At 41.0% G+C, this 12,802-nt stretch overlaps 1 protein-coding gene across 7 annotated transcripts in view; it reads left to right on the forward strand.

Moving 5' to 3' along the window:
* Positions 1–12,802, forward strand: part of kitlga (kit ligand a) — a 118,359-nt gene that overhangs the window by 41,173 nt on the left and 64,384 nt on the right. For 5 of the 7 annotated variants that reach the window (XM_062547330.1, XM_062547323.1, XM_062547327.1 and 2 more), the window contains one exon: positions 4,635–4,798. The exons of the other annotated variants lie outside the window; for them this stretch is intronic. In XM_062547330.1, the coding sequence (XP_062403314.1) occupies positions 4,784–4,798 (15 nt within the window). In that variant the 5' untranslated portion in view covers positions 4,635–4,783. The remainder of the gene's footprint in view (positions 1–4,634; positions 4,799–12,802) is intronic. 7 annotated transcript variants of the gene reach the window in all.

Genomic DNA, 12,802 nt, shown 5'->3' on the forward strand with positions numbered 1-12,802 from the left:
ACTCTCACTTTTAATTCTGCATTTAGACAAGTGTTTTTGGTTGAAATCTGCGTGCAAATGGAAATGCAAAAGTGGATGACATTTCATTTATCGCAGTATACACGCCAGATGGCTAGGTGGCAACACTACCAAGACCAAGTGCCTACATATAATCGTTCTACTTCTTTTCTACCTCTTCACTCCTAGTACGCAAAAAACAACGCAGTAAACAAAACAACTAAATCATGACAAATTCTTGAATGTGAATTACAGCACCTAGGGCAAGTTGACAGCAGAGATTGACACGTTGATGTTTTCCGGTGTTGTTGCATGCTTGTCACATCATGTTTCAATCCCCCAAAACGCTGTTACTGTATATACAATATAGGGCATGTTAACCCTCTGGAGTCTAAATCCCCCCCTGGGGATTTGAAAAACTGTTCCAAACACACATCTCAATCTTTGCTAGTGTTTGTCCTAGAAACATATAAATGACACCATTAGAAACCTTTAATCAACTAGTTTCCAAATATATATGTTTTAAAAGAGAATGTACCAATGGCTGTTTGTTAAAACAATAAAAGAAAATCCTAGGATTTCAGTCCTCTCACCTGCCCATTCAAAAAGCCCATTCAACTTAAATTTGCATTTGAAAGAGACACTCACTTAGGCTTAGTTCACACTGGCAGTCGAAATCCGATTTTTTGCTTATCTGGATTGTATCTAGCTTGAATTTTGGGTAGTCTGAACGGCACAAAACCGCATGAAATGCGATTTTTCCAATGCTGATTCGCACCACATACGGAGGTGGTTTCAATATCACTTACTATCGGATATGACTCAATCTGAACAGTCGAACCACTTGAATAGGATTTCAACGTGCCCCTTTCGTCATTTGCACTGCGACAAACAATTGCAACGTAATTCTGAGTGACAGAAGTGATTGATTGATTGATTCAGCGCGTGCACCAGGGCTACCAGCAAAACAGAAACCAACGTCAGATCAAGTCATCATTTTATAGTGAAACATGGAAAACCGTAACTTATAGGGCGACGAGGTATTTGCACCGCGGCTATGCATAATAAGTTGGAAAATATAAAAAATAAATCCACTTTCATCCATGACGACATGGTTGTGTACAACTCTACCTAATGAATCCAGGTGTGTGTAATTTATATCGGATCTGAGCATTGCACGCCAAGATCGGATGTGATCACTTGCAATATGCAATGAGAACAGTCAGTCAGAAAGATCAGGTTCTGATCGGATATGCAAGACATCCGATTTCGACTGCCAGTGTGAACTAAGCCTAAGTGACCCATCTAGTCTGACTTTTTTCCAATTGGTAGTAAAACTACATAACATTTTTAAATGTTCTTTAATTTTACTTACATGGAGCCAACACCGTTGTTTTCAAGGTTCAAACTTCAAAAGTCTTAGCTCGATATAATCTAGAGGTGGGCATAGATAAATTTTCTTAATCTAGATTAATCTCACTGTAATCTTGAAATTAATCTAGATTAATTTTAGGTGCAGCACCAGTACAAAATGTAGGTGCACCCACATTTTTCATTGCATCGCCTTTAACGCTAAAAGCTTTCTATCGCTGTCCTTTCATATAATGATTTTTTTAACAACAAAAAGCCTAGAAAAAGCTTGAAACACAATAAAAGAATATATTCCTTACAAAATTATGTAAATAGGCCTATTCTACACACTGAAATTTCTGATATTCATGACAGCACACTATGCAGATTGATTGTAGCCTACTATTCATATTACAACTCCGCCTCTTTAATTTAGCTGTCTGCTTGAAGCCTCAAAATGTAAACAACGTAGCATAGTTGGCTAGTTTATCATAGTTTACTCTTCAGTTTCCCCACATGTGTTTACTGTAAGTTTCAGAGTGTGGGCTAGCACTTTTTCTCCTTTCGAGTTTTGGAGTTGGAAAACATTGGTATTGAGATCATCAGTCAACTCGTGCAAGAGTGACAAATGTAAGAGTTTTAATCAACTTTCTGCAGGAATGATGCTAACCGGAATTCATATTAATTTAGCTAACGTCTACTATATGCATCATTGCTTTCACGATTGTGAGCGTTTTATTTGGATTAAATGTCGAGGGGCAGGTGTCCATTGAGCGTGCACGGGAGAGCGAGGGAGAGGGAGAGCAAGAGAAAGCGGGCCAAGGAGAGGGGGGTTACTTCTATACTGTTTGGTGAAGTTGCACGCATAGTCTAGCCTTCTCTACAATGACTTGTGAAAGAAAGCAGCTGAGCAGCGTCAGGTGCACCAGTGCGACCTAGACTTTTTTCAGGCGCACTCTTAAACATTTGGCGTTCGCGCTAAAATATCAAGTGAAAGCGATCATAGCTTGCGTGGTATAGACCCAGCTCCGAGCCCAACTTTGAGAATAGATTAACGCCGATATTTTTTTTTATAGCCCGATAAGAGTTGCACGTTAACGCAGCACATTAACGCCGATAACGGCCCACCACTAATATAATCATAGTGTCTTTTTTACCTTTGACCTTTGAAAATCTTTTTGTGTAGTTGTGTTTACAGTGAATTATAATAAAAAGTAATTTCATTACATCCACTTTACTCTCATATAATTTTTGTTGAGGACCTCTAGAATATAACCATATGTGCCACTTTTGCATAGATGTTTTTAGTTAGATGAAAAACTTAAAAATCTCAAGGTATAGCGGACTGCCTCAAAGTGCCTTTAACCCATTTTCGTTGTCGTGTAAAGTGTAGAGTGGAATGTTAAAAGCGATCCACTCTCGCGTCACCATGTAGCCTGACCCCGCTTTCACACTGTCTACGTCCGTCAACGGATCTCATTCACTTTGCATGGGGCGGACTCGAAATGCATTGTGGGTCCGTCCGTTCCTTCAGCTCCGTTGCCTCCGTCAAGAAAGTTGAGAAATGTTCACATCGCGTGTATGCAAATACACATACGGCAGACACAACCTCCGAGATCCGTCGACGGACGTGGACAGTGTGAACGTAAGGTTACTGTACGTACACACCGCCGGCAACTTGAGCTTCTAAGAAGCTCTGGACGCCCGGCCAAGGACGCCGTGGGAAGCTTTGGACGTTTTGGCCGCTCTGACGTAGCAGCATTCTATGTTCGATCATGTTCGTTGCTGGTCGTTTGCCGCTGAACCGTGTCATAGCTCATTACCATAAAGTTGAGCCAATTTCAACTCTCTGTTTGACGCTCAAGACGGGCAAAACGCGACGCCGACGGATTTGCCGCTGTTTGCAGCTGAGAGAAGCCGGCTTCCATTGAAAATCTTTGAAAGCTCAAGTCGGCAGCGGTGTGAACGTACAGTAAAGGATGAAAAACGCAAAACTGTGTTTCTCATGTAAAGGTAGCCTTAGGGCAGAGGTCTGGCTCAACCAATAAAATGAGAGTCCATGCAGCAGTTGATTCATTCTGGCTGCGTTCAGACTGCAGACGAATCTGACTTAAATCTGATTTGACCTTCTCATATCTGATTTTTAGGGCTGACTGTCTACACTGCTTTTAGCAAGTGTTCAAATCGGATATGGCTCTGTTCAGACTGGGCCACATTATTAACCGATCTGTCAGGTTGCTGTAGCAACGAAAACAAACATTTCTGCCATCAGGAGGAAATACTTGCTAATTCGATGTGATTAAGAGCCATAGAACTCAGTGGTGATATGAGCGTTCATTGAATGCATGCATGCGTGTGCGTGTTTGCGTTCTTGCAACTTCCATAGAAACGGAGTAGAGACTGTATAATGCACTGTTTAGCATTGAGTATTGTTTAGTCAAATTTTAATATGGCATGGTCAAAAGACATAGCCGTAACGTAGCTCCAGAACTCGAAATAGGTGGGTGGTCAGGCGCGTAAAGTCAAGTCACGGAGTGCTGGGAGCTGTTCATACTGAGACGTATCTGTCCATATCCGATATGAATGCGATATGAAACTCCCTCCTGGATGTGGTTTGGATCCATTTTGCAAAAATCGGATTTCATGTGATTTGTCACTGTTCAGACTTCAATAGTGCCATCCAAGGGGGGAGCTGTGGCGCAACAGGCTACAGAGTCCATACCATGAACGGATCCTAGCACCCATGGGGACCCAGATTTGAGTCCGACCTGCGGTCATGTCCTGATCCCACCCCATCTCTATCTCCCACTCACTTCCTGCCTGTCTTCACTGTCCTGTCCAAATAAAGGCAAAAAACGCCCAAAAAATATACTTAAAAAAAAAAAAAGTGCCATCCGATTCCAATCTGGATGTGCTAGAAATCGGGTTTTGGTAGGCAGTCTGATCACAGTCTCTGAGCACTGACCAAGGAAGCCAAGAAAGCTGTGCTTAGGTAAACAGGTGCTGGTCATCGTACATCAATTGCACTAATCACCACTGTTTAGCTGGTCATGTACAAGCTGTTTTGCATGATAAATATGAATGTTTATTCCATTAAATGCATCGGTTGTTTTGACATTTTCTTATGGTATGCACATCAATATTAGCATATCGTATTTTTTTGGCTACAAGCGTGTTAACTGTATAACGTGACATCCATAATTAAAGTGACATCCAGTTATGCCTTTATCATGCCTTGATGACTGTGACTGACTGTGAAACCACTTGAATTTGTGTCTCACACATAGGCATTTGACATTGGGAGTCCAATAGTGGAGCTGTCTCACACATCTGCTTTGGCAATGAATTGAGTCAACAATCTAGCACAAGCAGAGTCCAGGGCCCAGTTGTTCAAAAAGTTCTATCTTGATCTGAATGATCCGGATTTGGAAATCCCATGTTTTGCTACCAGGTAATCCATTTTACTTTTGTGCAAGTTTTTCAAAGAAATTTGAGGTCCAGATCCGAAATCCGGATTACCTGTATTTCTAAATGAAACTACATATCATAAATTAGCCAATGTTGATGATGGTTTAGAGTTGCTGTGTTGCTGGAGTTGTGTTACAGTGCATGGAAATGCACTGTATTGATATTCCTTAGTTTTTTCTTTTTATTATTATTAGGGCTGGGCACGTTAACGCGTTAATATCACGTTAACTCATCAATCAATTAACGCCGATAATTATTTGATCGCGCATTAACGCAGTTTTTATTATTTATTTTATACTGTAAAGTCTGTTGCTCACAGGCTGGTCACAGGCGTCTCATCACGCATTGAAATTCCATAGCCTACATTCACGAAATCAGGAGATGTGCAACAGAAGTGAGAGAAGCCACTGGCTGCAGCAGTGCAAGAGCAAGTCACATGTTCACGGTGCACGTTGTCACACGCACACCTAATGTTTATGTTTTGCGCTGGTTTTGCGGCTACTTTGTACAAGTGGCATTGATAAGTTAAACAGTCGTTTTTTCCTACACGGTAACGTTGTTGTATGGAAAGAAAACATTAGCCTTGAGTAGTTTAATATTCAGTTGTAAACAAAGACATCTTCCTATGTAGCCCAAGCTGTAAATGGACTGAAGTTCGCTCTAAATATCTAATTTTATCGATTATGCTAACCGTTAGCATTTCTATGGGATTTCTCATAGACATTAGCCATAAGCTAACGCATTCGTTTCTATTCTGTAACTTGGAATGATAGCCTACGTGACTGCACTCTTAACAAAACATTGAATGAAATGACTGAAATGTACTCTGTTGTTCTTCTTAGTTTTACAGTAAAAGTTTGAAAAGAATTTCAACATCAGAGTTTCCCTTGGGAAATTGGTTAGCCCTATATCTATCTATTCTAATGTAGCTGGTTAGACTTCATCATTACCACATACACAAGTTTTTTTTTAAAGGATATCGACTAATTATCATTATCACCAAAATCACAAAAAATATCGAGATATTATTTTTTACCCAGATCACCCACCCCTATAGGCCTAAATAAAAAATAATTTTGACATTATAACAGGCTATAGGCCAGGGGTGTCCAAACTTTTTGGCTCAAGGGCCACAATGGGTCTTGGAAATTGACCGGTGGGCCATAACGCTCCCTTTCGTGCGCGCTAAAACGCGTTCCCAATTAGCCAACGTTATGAGTAACGTTATGACTTATGAGTATGTAACAACGCAAATTAGATTTGCTGCAATAGAGATTTCAAAGAGTATCATCTCTATGTAACATGCTGTTTTGATATTGACATTGTAAACGTTCTCTAAGAAGAGTGTAAAGGAGTTTGCAGTAATGTTAACGTCATTGCTGGAAAGAAATAGCGAACAGCCAATGAAGTGTGGCGGGCCATATCTATAATAAACTAATACATGCTCTGCGGCCGCACTAAAGTGCGTCGCGGGCCGCAGTTGGCCCGCGGGCCGTAGTTTGGACACCCCTGCTATAGGCTTATTACAACAAGGAGGCTATTATGGAAATATCTGACAACACGCACTGTTAAAGGTTTTACCAAAAAAGTGTGTGTACAATAAGCTTTAAAGTTGAGATTTACACTAAGTCATTTATTTAACTGCTACTGTATAAACAAAATGCTGATGTTAAATGTTTGCAGAAAAAATGCTACATGGCACTTGCGCTCATATGGCAGCACATTTAAAATAAAAATGTGCTAAATATTACTTTTGAATTCATTATTGAGTTTTGCGTATAATAATGCGATTAATCATGATTAATCAGGGAAATCATGCGATTAATCGTGATTAAAAATTTTAATCGTTGCCCAGCCCTAATTATTATTTTTATCAGTGCATGGAAATGCACTGTATTGATATTCCTTCGTTTTTTCTTTTTATTATTATTTTTATTTTTTATTATTCTTCCAGGCCCTAATTTGACTTGAACCACTTATCGTAGGAACTTGGTTCAAACTTTGTCACATAGCTCTTGCATCAAATTTTTGGCCTATACTTTTCATATTTCTACGACTTTTACTTTTTGAGATATTAGATAAAAACTAAACTTAATTTTGCCATAGACTTAACATTGGCTTTGTGACATAATTAGCTTTTAAGAAAACAGAATGGAATCAACTTTGCCAGTGTTCTCTCAACGACTTCAGCAACTTCAATGGAACTTCTTCTTTGTGTGTCTCTCCATTCGGTTATTAAGTGATGATGTAATAATGGGATAATAAGTACGGGATAATGGACGACACGCCGTGCGGTTATTCAAAGTTAATGCACGTTCTAGACGGTGATACGGCCCGACGCGAAGCGGAGGGACGTTCCGTCTAGAAAAGTGCATTAACTTTGAATAACCGCACGGCGTGAAGTCCATTATCCCGCTTATTCCACTGTTTCCACTGTTGCCAAATGTTTTAATCGCTAGAACTGTATTGTTTGTAGAACTACTTTTCCCAGACACATTTCAACTCATACTGCCGTTACTAGTTCTAAATGGATGGTTGCTATGGCCAAAAGCCAGTCGTTAGTAGTTCTAATCTCCCGTTGTCAAGCTGGCATATCCCAGGATTCTGATGAACGTTAACTTTGAAAGATCGCTATTTTTCTTAGCCTACTGCCACCTAACTAGCTAAAAGCCACCTCTGTCATATGCTAAATGTTACTATGATCTGAACGTCTGTATTTTACAGCTTATGTAACGTGACAGTGCATTTAAACTTCACAACGAGTTTGGCGAATAAATATTCAAGTGCGATACGGCCAACAAATTGGAACTACTTCATAGCCGTGCGTATATCTAAAGTTAATGCACACCCTTATAGAACGCAGAACAATGGGGAATTCAACCGAGCAGTGGAATAAATAGTTTTCCGGGTCCAACGGCTTTCAAACTCACATGTTATTCTCCATAGACAGTCAAATAAACTATTATTTTCCGCTATTCTGACTAGCCTTTAAGAAAATTGTCATCTTATACGGACTTGTTGCCTCAGCCTAATCAAATCTATATAGCTACAGTGATTTCTTTGTTAAAGTTTAGCGATTTTGTTTTAAAACCGCTAAAACGAAGGTGGTGATGACAAAGTTTACAAGTAGCAAAATCCGTCTGGCTGCGCTAATAAACGTCTTTTCACAAAATAGCTGCTGGGTCCATGACGTTGGACTTAACACTAGAAGCGCCGTGCCGTTCTGACTTATACCTAGAAGCACCGCGCCCTGGTCATTTGACCGCTTTGACAACCTACTAGAAGCGCCATGCTGGTGTGAACTACTTAAAGCGCGGCGAGGCGGTCAAAAGACAGCTGAGTCCTTAGACTGGGAGGCTGTTACTTACACAAAATGATCGCTAGATGGCGCTTCGTGCACGAATCAAATCGTTTGGTCATAAATTCAGTTTGCACTAAGCCATGTATCATTTGTGTCAGACCGTGTTGTTGATAGTCTGTGGTTGTTTCATTATGACATACAGCATGTTCGAGTTATCTGTTCATTTATTTGTGTTGATTTGTGTTGTTTGCGGTAAAAACTCTGGAAGAGTTCTTGAACAAACCTTAAGCAAACTTGACTTTCAATTAATGCTTAATTTTAATGGTTGCTATGTTGGTTGCTAGGTACATGGAGGTTTCATGTAGTTGACCGGAGGCATAGTTGATGATAACTGACAGTGGGAATGGTTGAACAGTTAAATAGTTGACTAGTTTCAATGGTTAAATGATTTAGTAGTGTATTATTACAGTGAGGACTTTTATTTTGAAACAGTTGTGGACAGAGGAAACAGTTTAACAGGGTATGTAGTCTTCAGAGAGATTGTATGCGTAAAGCCTGAAAAAGAAAGAGCTGCTGCAGGTGGGGCTGGCCGCCTGGCAGAAGATTCTAATTGCTCTATTATGATGTCATAATCGCTATGTTAAGTCTATGGGGGAAATTGTAATAGTTTTTAACCCCCTGGGGCTGGATTCCCGAAAAGCAATCTTCAGATAAATCTTAACTCATTGAATGCCGCACTGGTTTTGGAAGCTATGTCCCAGAGTGCCGGCAAGCTGGATCATTTTTGACTATTTTTGTAGAGCCGCAGCGTATTCTATGTTATAGTTATGGACATGTACTATGGCTCATTTGAAAGGTGAAACTCTGAGCTCTCAGTGGGGGAGAACCGTTTATTTCTACGTGTCTCCATTCCTGAGAAATTCCAAGCCAAACAGTGGCTGGTTTTCATCAAAATCCCTGTTTTTCTTCTAGAAACGGAGATATAAGCCGCTTTAAGACAGACGTACATTTCCGCAATGATCACAGACTTTTTACGGAAGGGGCTTTTTTTTTGTTGTACTGTCTGAATTCATATGTCTGTATCTACCACCGGAATCTTTCCTGCTGCCGACCTATGTTGCCGCCACAGCTGCTATGTGAATGCAATCGCGGAAACTTTTCACTTTTCAGTGATGATCAAGGGAAGTGTTACCCTACTTGTATTTAAAGCGCCCTATGTCAATGAACAGTTCGATCTCTCTATAACACGCTGCAGGTAATGCAGCAAGGCTACCTCTTCCATAGCTTATAGGCTACTCCTGGGGTGGCTCTCAAACTCTCTCCTCGAGCCTCGATGCTCGGTCCCACTGATCTATTGCCTACTAACTAACGCTGGATATTGTTGAGACTGCCACCTTGTGACGAACCCACAAAATTACGAAATGACCTTGTATTGACTTGACGTGCCTGATTCGACACAATTCATGCGGCAATATCAATCAAATGCTGTGTTGTGATATAATGTCCAGATAAAATGTCCGGATTGTAGGATTTCATGAGTTTTCAATCGTTATCTACTTCAGTTCTCTTCATGATAGACTTCCAAAAATCACACACAAGGTGAGTTAGAGTGTCTAGTTTCGTAATTAAAAAAAAAGCGAAAAACGCAATATTGCGTTTTTGCCACTCTACGCATGGGAGCTAAAAACGCAATATTACGTTGTTGGCACTCAATGAGTTAAGTTGATTCCTAAGAAAATAAATAAGAAGTCCTTAACCCTCTAACCGCCCAAGGCACCGTACGGCGACAAGCAACATCACTGATTAAAACAGACGGTAGATCCAAGTAGGGTGACAAATCGCCTTTGTACTCTCCACCACTAGTTGGCAGACATCCAGAGCTTCGATTCAAGCCCAAACTTGAGTAACAAAGTTTTCAGGAAGTGCCTGTATTACTCGCGAGAAACAAAAAAAAAAGACGCATTTCCTGTTTATAACGCGGAAGTGAAATGCGCGATCGCTATGCACAAATTGAAGCAGAAAAACGGCAAATGTTAAAAAACAAAGTCGTGTGTTATAAAGTCTTGGGTCTGCCATTCACCTACTCTGATTCTGAAGGAGAATATCTGCCTTTTGGAGATTATGATCGGTCGTTCATTGGCAGTGACAGTCAAGATGCGTCTGTGAATGGAGGTGGGTCTTTGCGTGTGTACGTCAATGTTTACCTGCAGCAATGTTGACCAAAGGGTTCAAATAAGCATGGTGTGCTTGGTGCCAGTGATAATCATGATGATAGTGTCTGTAATTGACATGGTACAGACAGCAGGTCTAGTAAAAATAGGGCTCTGAAGAACTACAAAGTCATTCGCGATAGGAACTGATTTGACCAGGCTACTTTATTATATAGTTACATAGGGATTGTGGTAATACTAATAGTTTACTATTGTTGGTTTACATGTGGCTGTGGTCCTGTTTCTTTGTTATGTCGGAGAAATTACAAAAATCAAAGTAAAACTGCTCAAATGTGTTCAACAATCAGTATTTACTGAAATGTGCATAATTTGATGCTATTGCCATCCCGTGATGTCATAATATGCAAATTAGATGAGTAAATTTACTCCCTTTATAAACTTTAGTTCATACTCAATGATTTTCACATTTACAGTAGGACTTTATCTCTGACCACTTTCAAGCCATGGCCTTTTGATTTTTTTATGCAAAAATCCAAAAAAACCCAGGCGGTTAGAGGGTTAAGATTGTTCTTAAATGCAATTCACCAATATTTTCTTAAGAATTGTCATATATCTTAGGAACTTCTTTGTTTTCCCACTTAATAACTTAGATAAGAATGCCCGAACCCGGGCCACTGGATCCAAGTGCTAACTCCTAACCTATTGAGCTAACAGTGACAGGTAGACTCAAGTGCAGAGATTTGGATAGCAAACTGTTCTTTATTCCAAAAGCAGGTTTTTTTTCTTCCCAAAACACACAGGAGATCACAGTAGTCCAACAAAGGAGGAGATAATCCAAAAGGCAAAACAGTAACTCAAAATAGGCAATTTCACAACGATACCTTAACAAAGTTCAGTTCCTCCAAAAGGGGCAGAAATAAATCCAAGTTGTAATCCTTAAGAGGTAATCCAAGAGAGAGAGTAATCCAAGAGAGAAAATAATCCAAAGCGTAGAACAAGAGTCCAGAGAATCAAAGTGGTACTAAGAGGTTTTTTTCGTAGCAGAGCTTGGCAGCATTACACATCAATTATCAAACAAAGACTGGTGGTCAGTCCAAACTAAGAATGGGTGCTGGGCTCCCTCCAGCCAATGCCTCCACTCTTCCAAAGCAATCTTAACTGCCAGCAATTCCCTGTCCCCAATGTCATACCGGGCCTCGGTGGGAGACAAGCGTCGTGAATGAAAAGCACACGGGTGTAGCTTGCCATCCGTAGAGCGTTGGGAAAGCACTGCTCCAACTCCAACATTAAAAGCAACCACCTCAACAATGAAGGGTTGCGAGGAATCCGGTAACTGGAGAATAGGTGCAGATGAAAAGCGATCCTTCAGCAGTCGAAAGGCCCCATCAGCTCTAGGAGTCCAGATAAAAGGCACACCACTCTTAGTAAGGGCAGATATAGGGGCAGCCACGGTACCAAGATTCCGGATGAACTTCCTATAGAAGTTGGCAAATCCTAAGAAGCGCTGTGTCTCCTTTACAGACTTTGGAGCAGACCAGTCACGGATGGAAAGAAGAAGAAAAGTCGACTCAGTCACGTGGAACTCACATTTCTCCGGCTTGACAAACAGTGTTTCCTTAGCAGCCTCTGCAGAACTTGGTGAACGTGGTGACGATGCTCAGAAAGGGACTTGGAAAAAATTAATATGTCGTCAAGATAAAAAAAAACAAAGAGATTAATCATATCTCTGAGGACATCATTAATAAGGGCTTGAAAAACAGCAGGTGCATTAGTAAAGCCAAAGGGCATCACCTGGTACTCATAGTGCCCTGTAGGGGTGTTAAACGCTGTCTTCCACTCGTCACCCTGTCGGATGCGAATGAGGTGGTAAGCATTTCTGAGGTCAAGCTTCGTGAAGACAGTGGCACCTTGGAGTAAATCAAAGGCAGTGGACAACAGCGGGAGAGGATAGCAATTGCGGACTGTGATGTTGTTCAAGTTACGGTAGTCTATGCAAGGCCTCAATCCTCCATCCTTTTTTCCCACAAGAAAGAATCCAGCACCAGCTGGGGCCGTGGATGGGCAAATAAACCCAGTGGCCAGGGCTTCTTTGATATAGTTGTCCATAGCTTCACGTTCAGGCAAAGACAGAGAGAAGATCCGTCCACGAGGAGGAGTAGAGCCGGGGAACAATTCAATGCTACAGTCATACTGCCTATGAGGAGGCAGCGTAGATGCCCTTGCTTTACTAAAGACCTCTTTCAGGTCCAAATACTCCTCAGGAACTTGAGGCAACTCGGAAACATTGACAGGGTTAATTAGCGAAAGACCTGGGTTTGGCAAGAGACAAGTAGCATGGCACGTGGTCCCCACTCAAGGACTGTTCCAGTAGCCCAGTCAATCTGTGGGTTGTGGCGATTCAACCAGGGAAAGCCAAGAACTACAGGAAACTGGTGAATCGATCAGGTGAAGAGTGATTTCCTCTCGATGATTATCCACTAGAAGACCCAAAGGAGCTGTGGCAAGTGTCACCTTC

The sequence above is a fragment of the Sardina pilchardus genome, chromosome 10 (genome assembly GCF_963854185.1).
Source record: "Sardina pilchardus chromosome 10, fSarPil1.1, whole genome shotgun sequence".
Taxonomy (NCBI): domain Eukaryota; kingdom Metazoa; phylum Chordata; class Actinopteri; order Clupeiformes; family Clupeidae; genus Sardina; species Sardina pilchardus.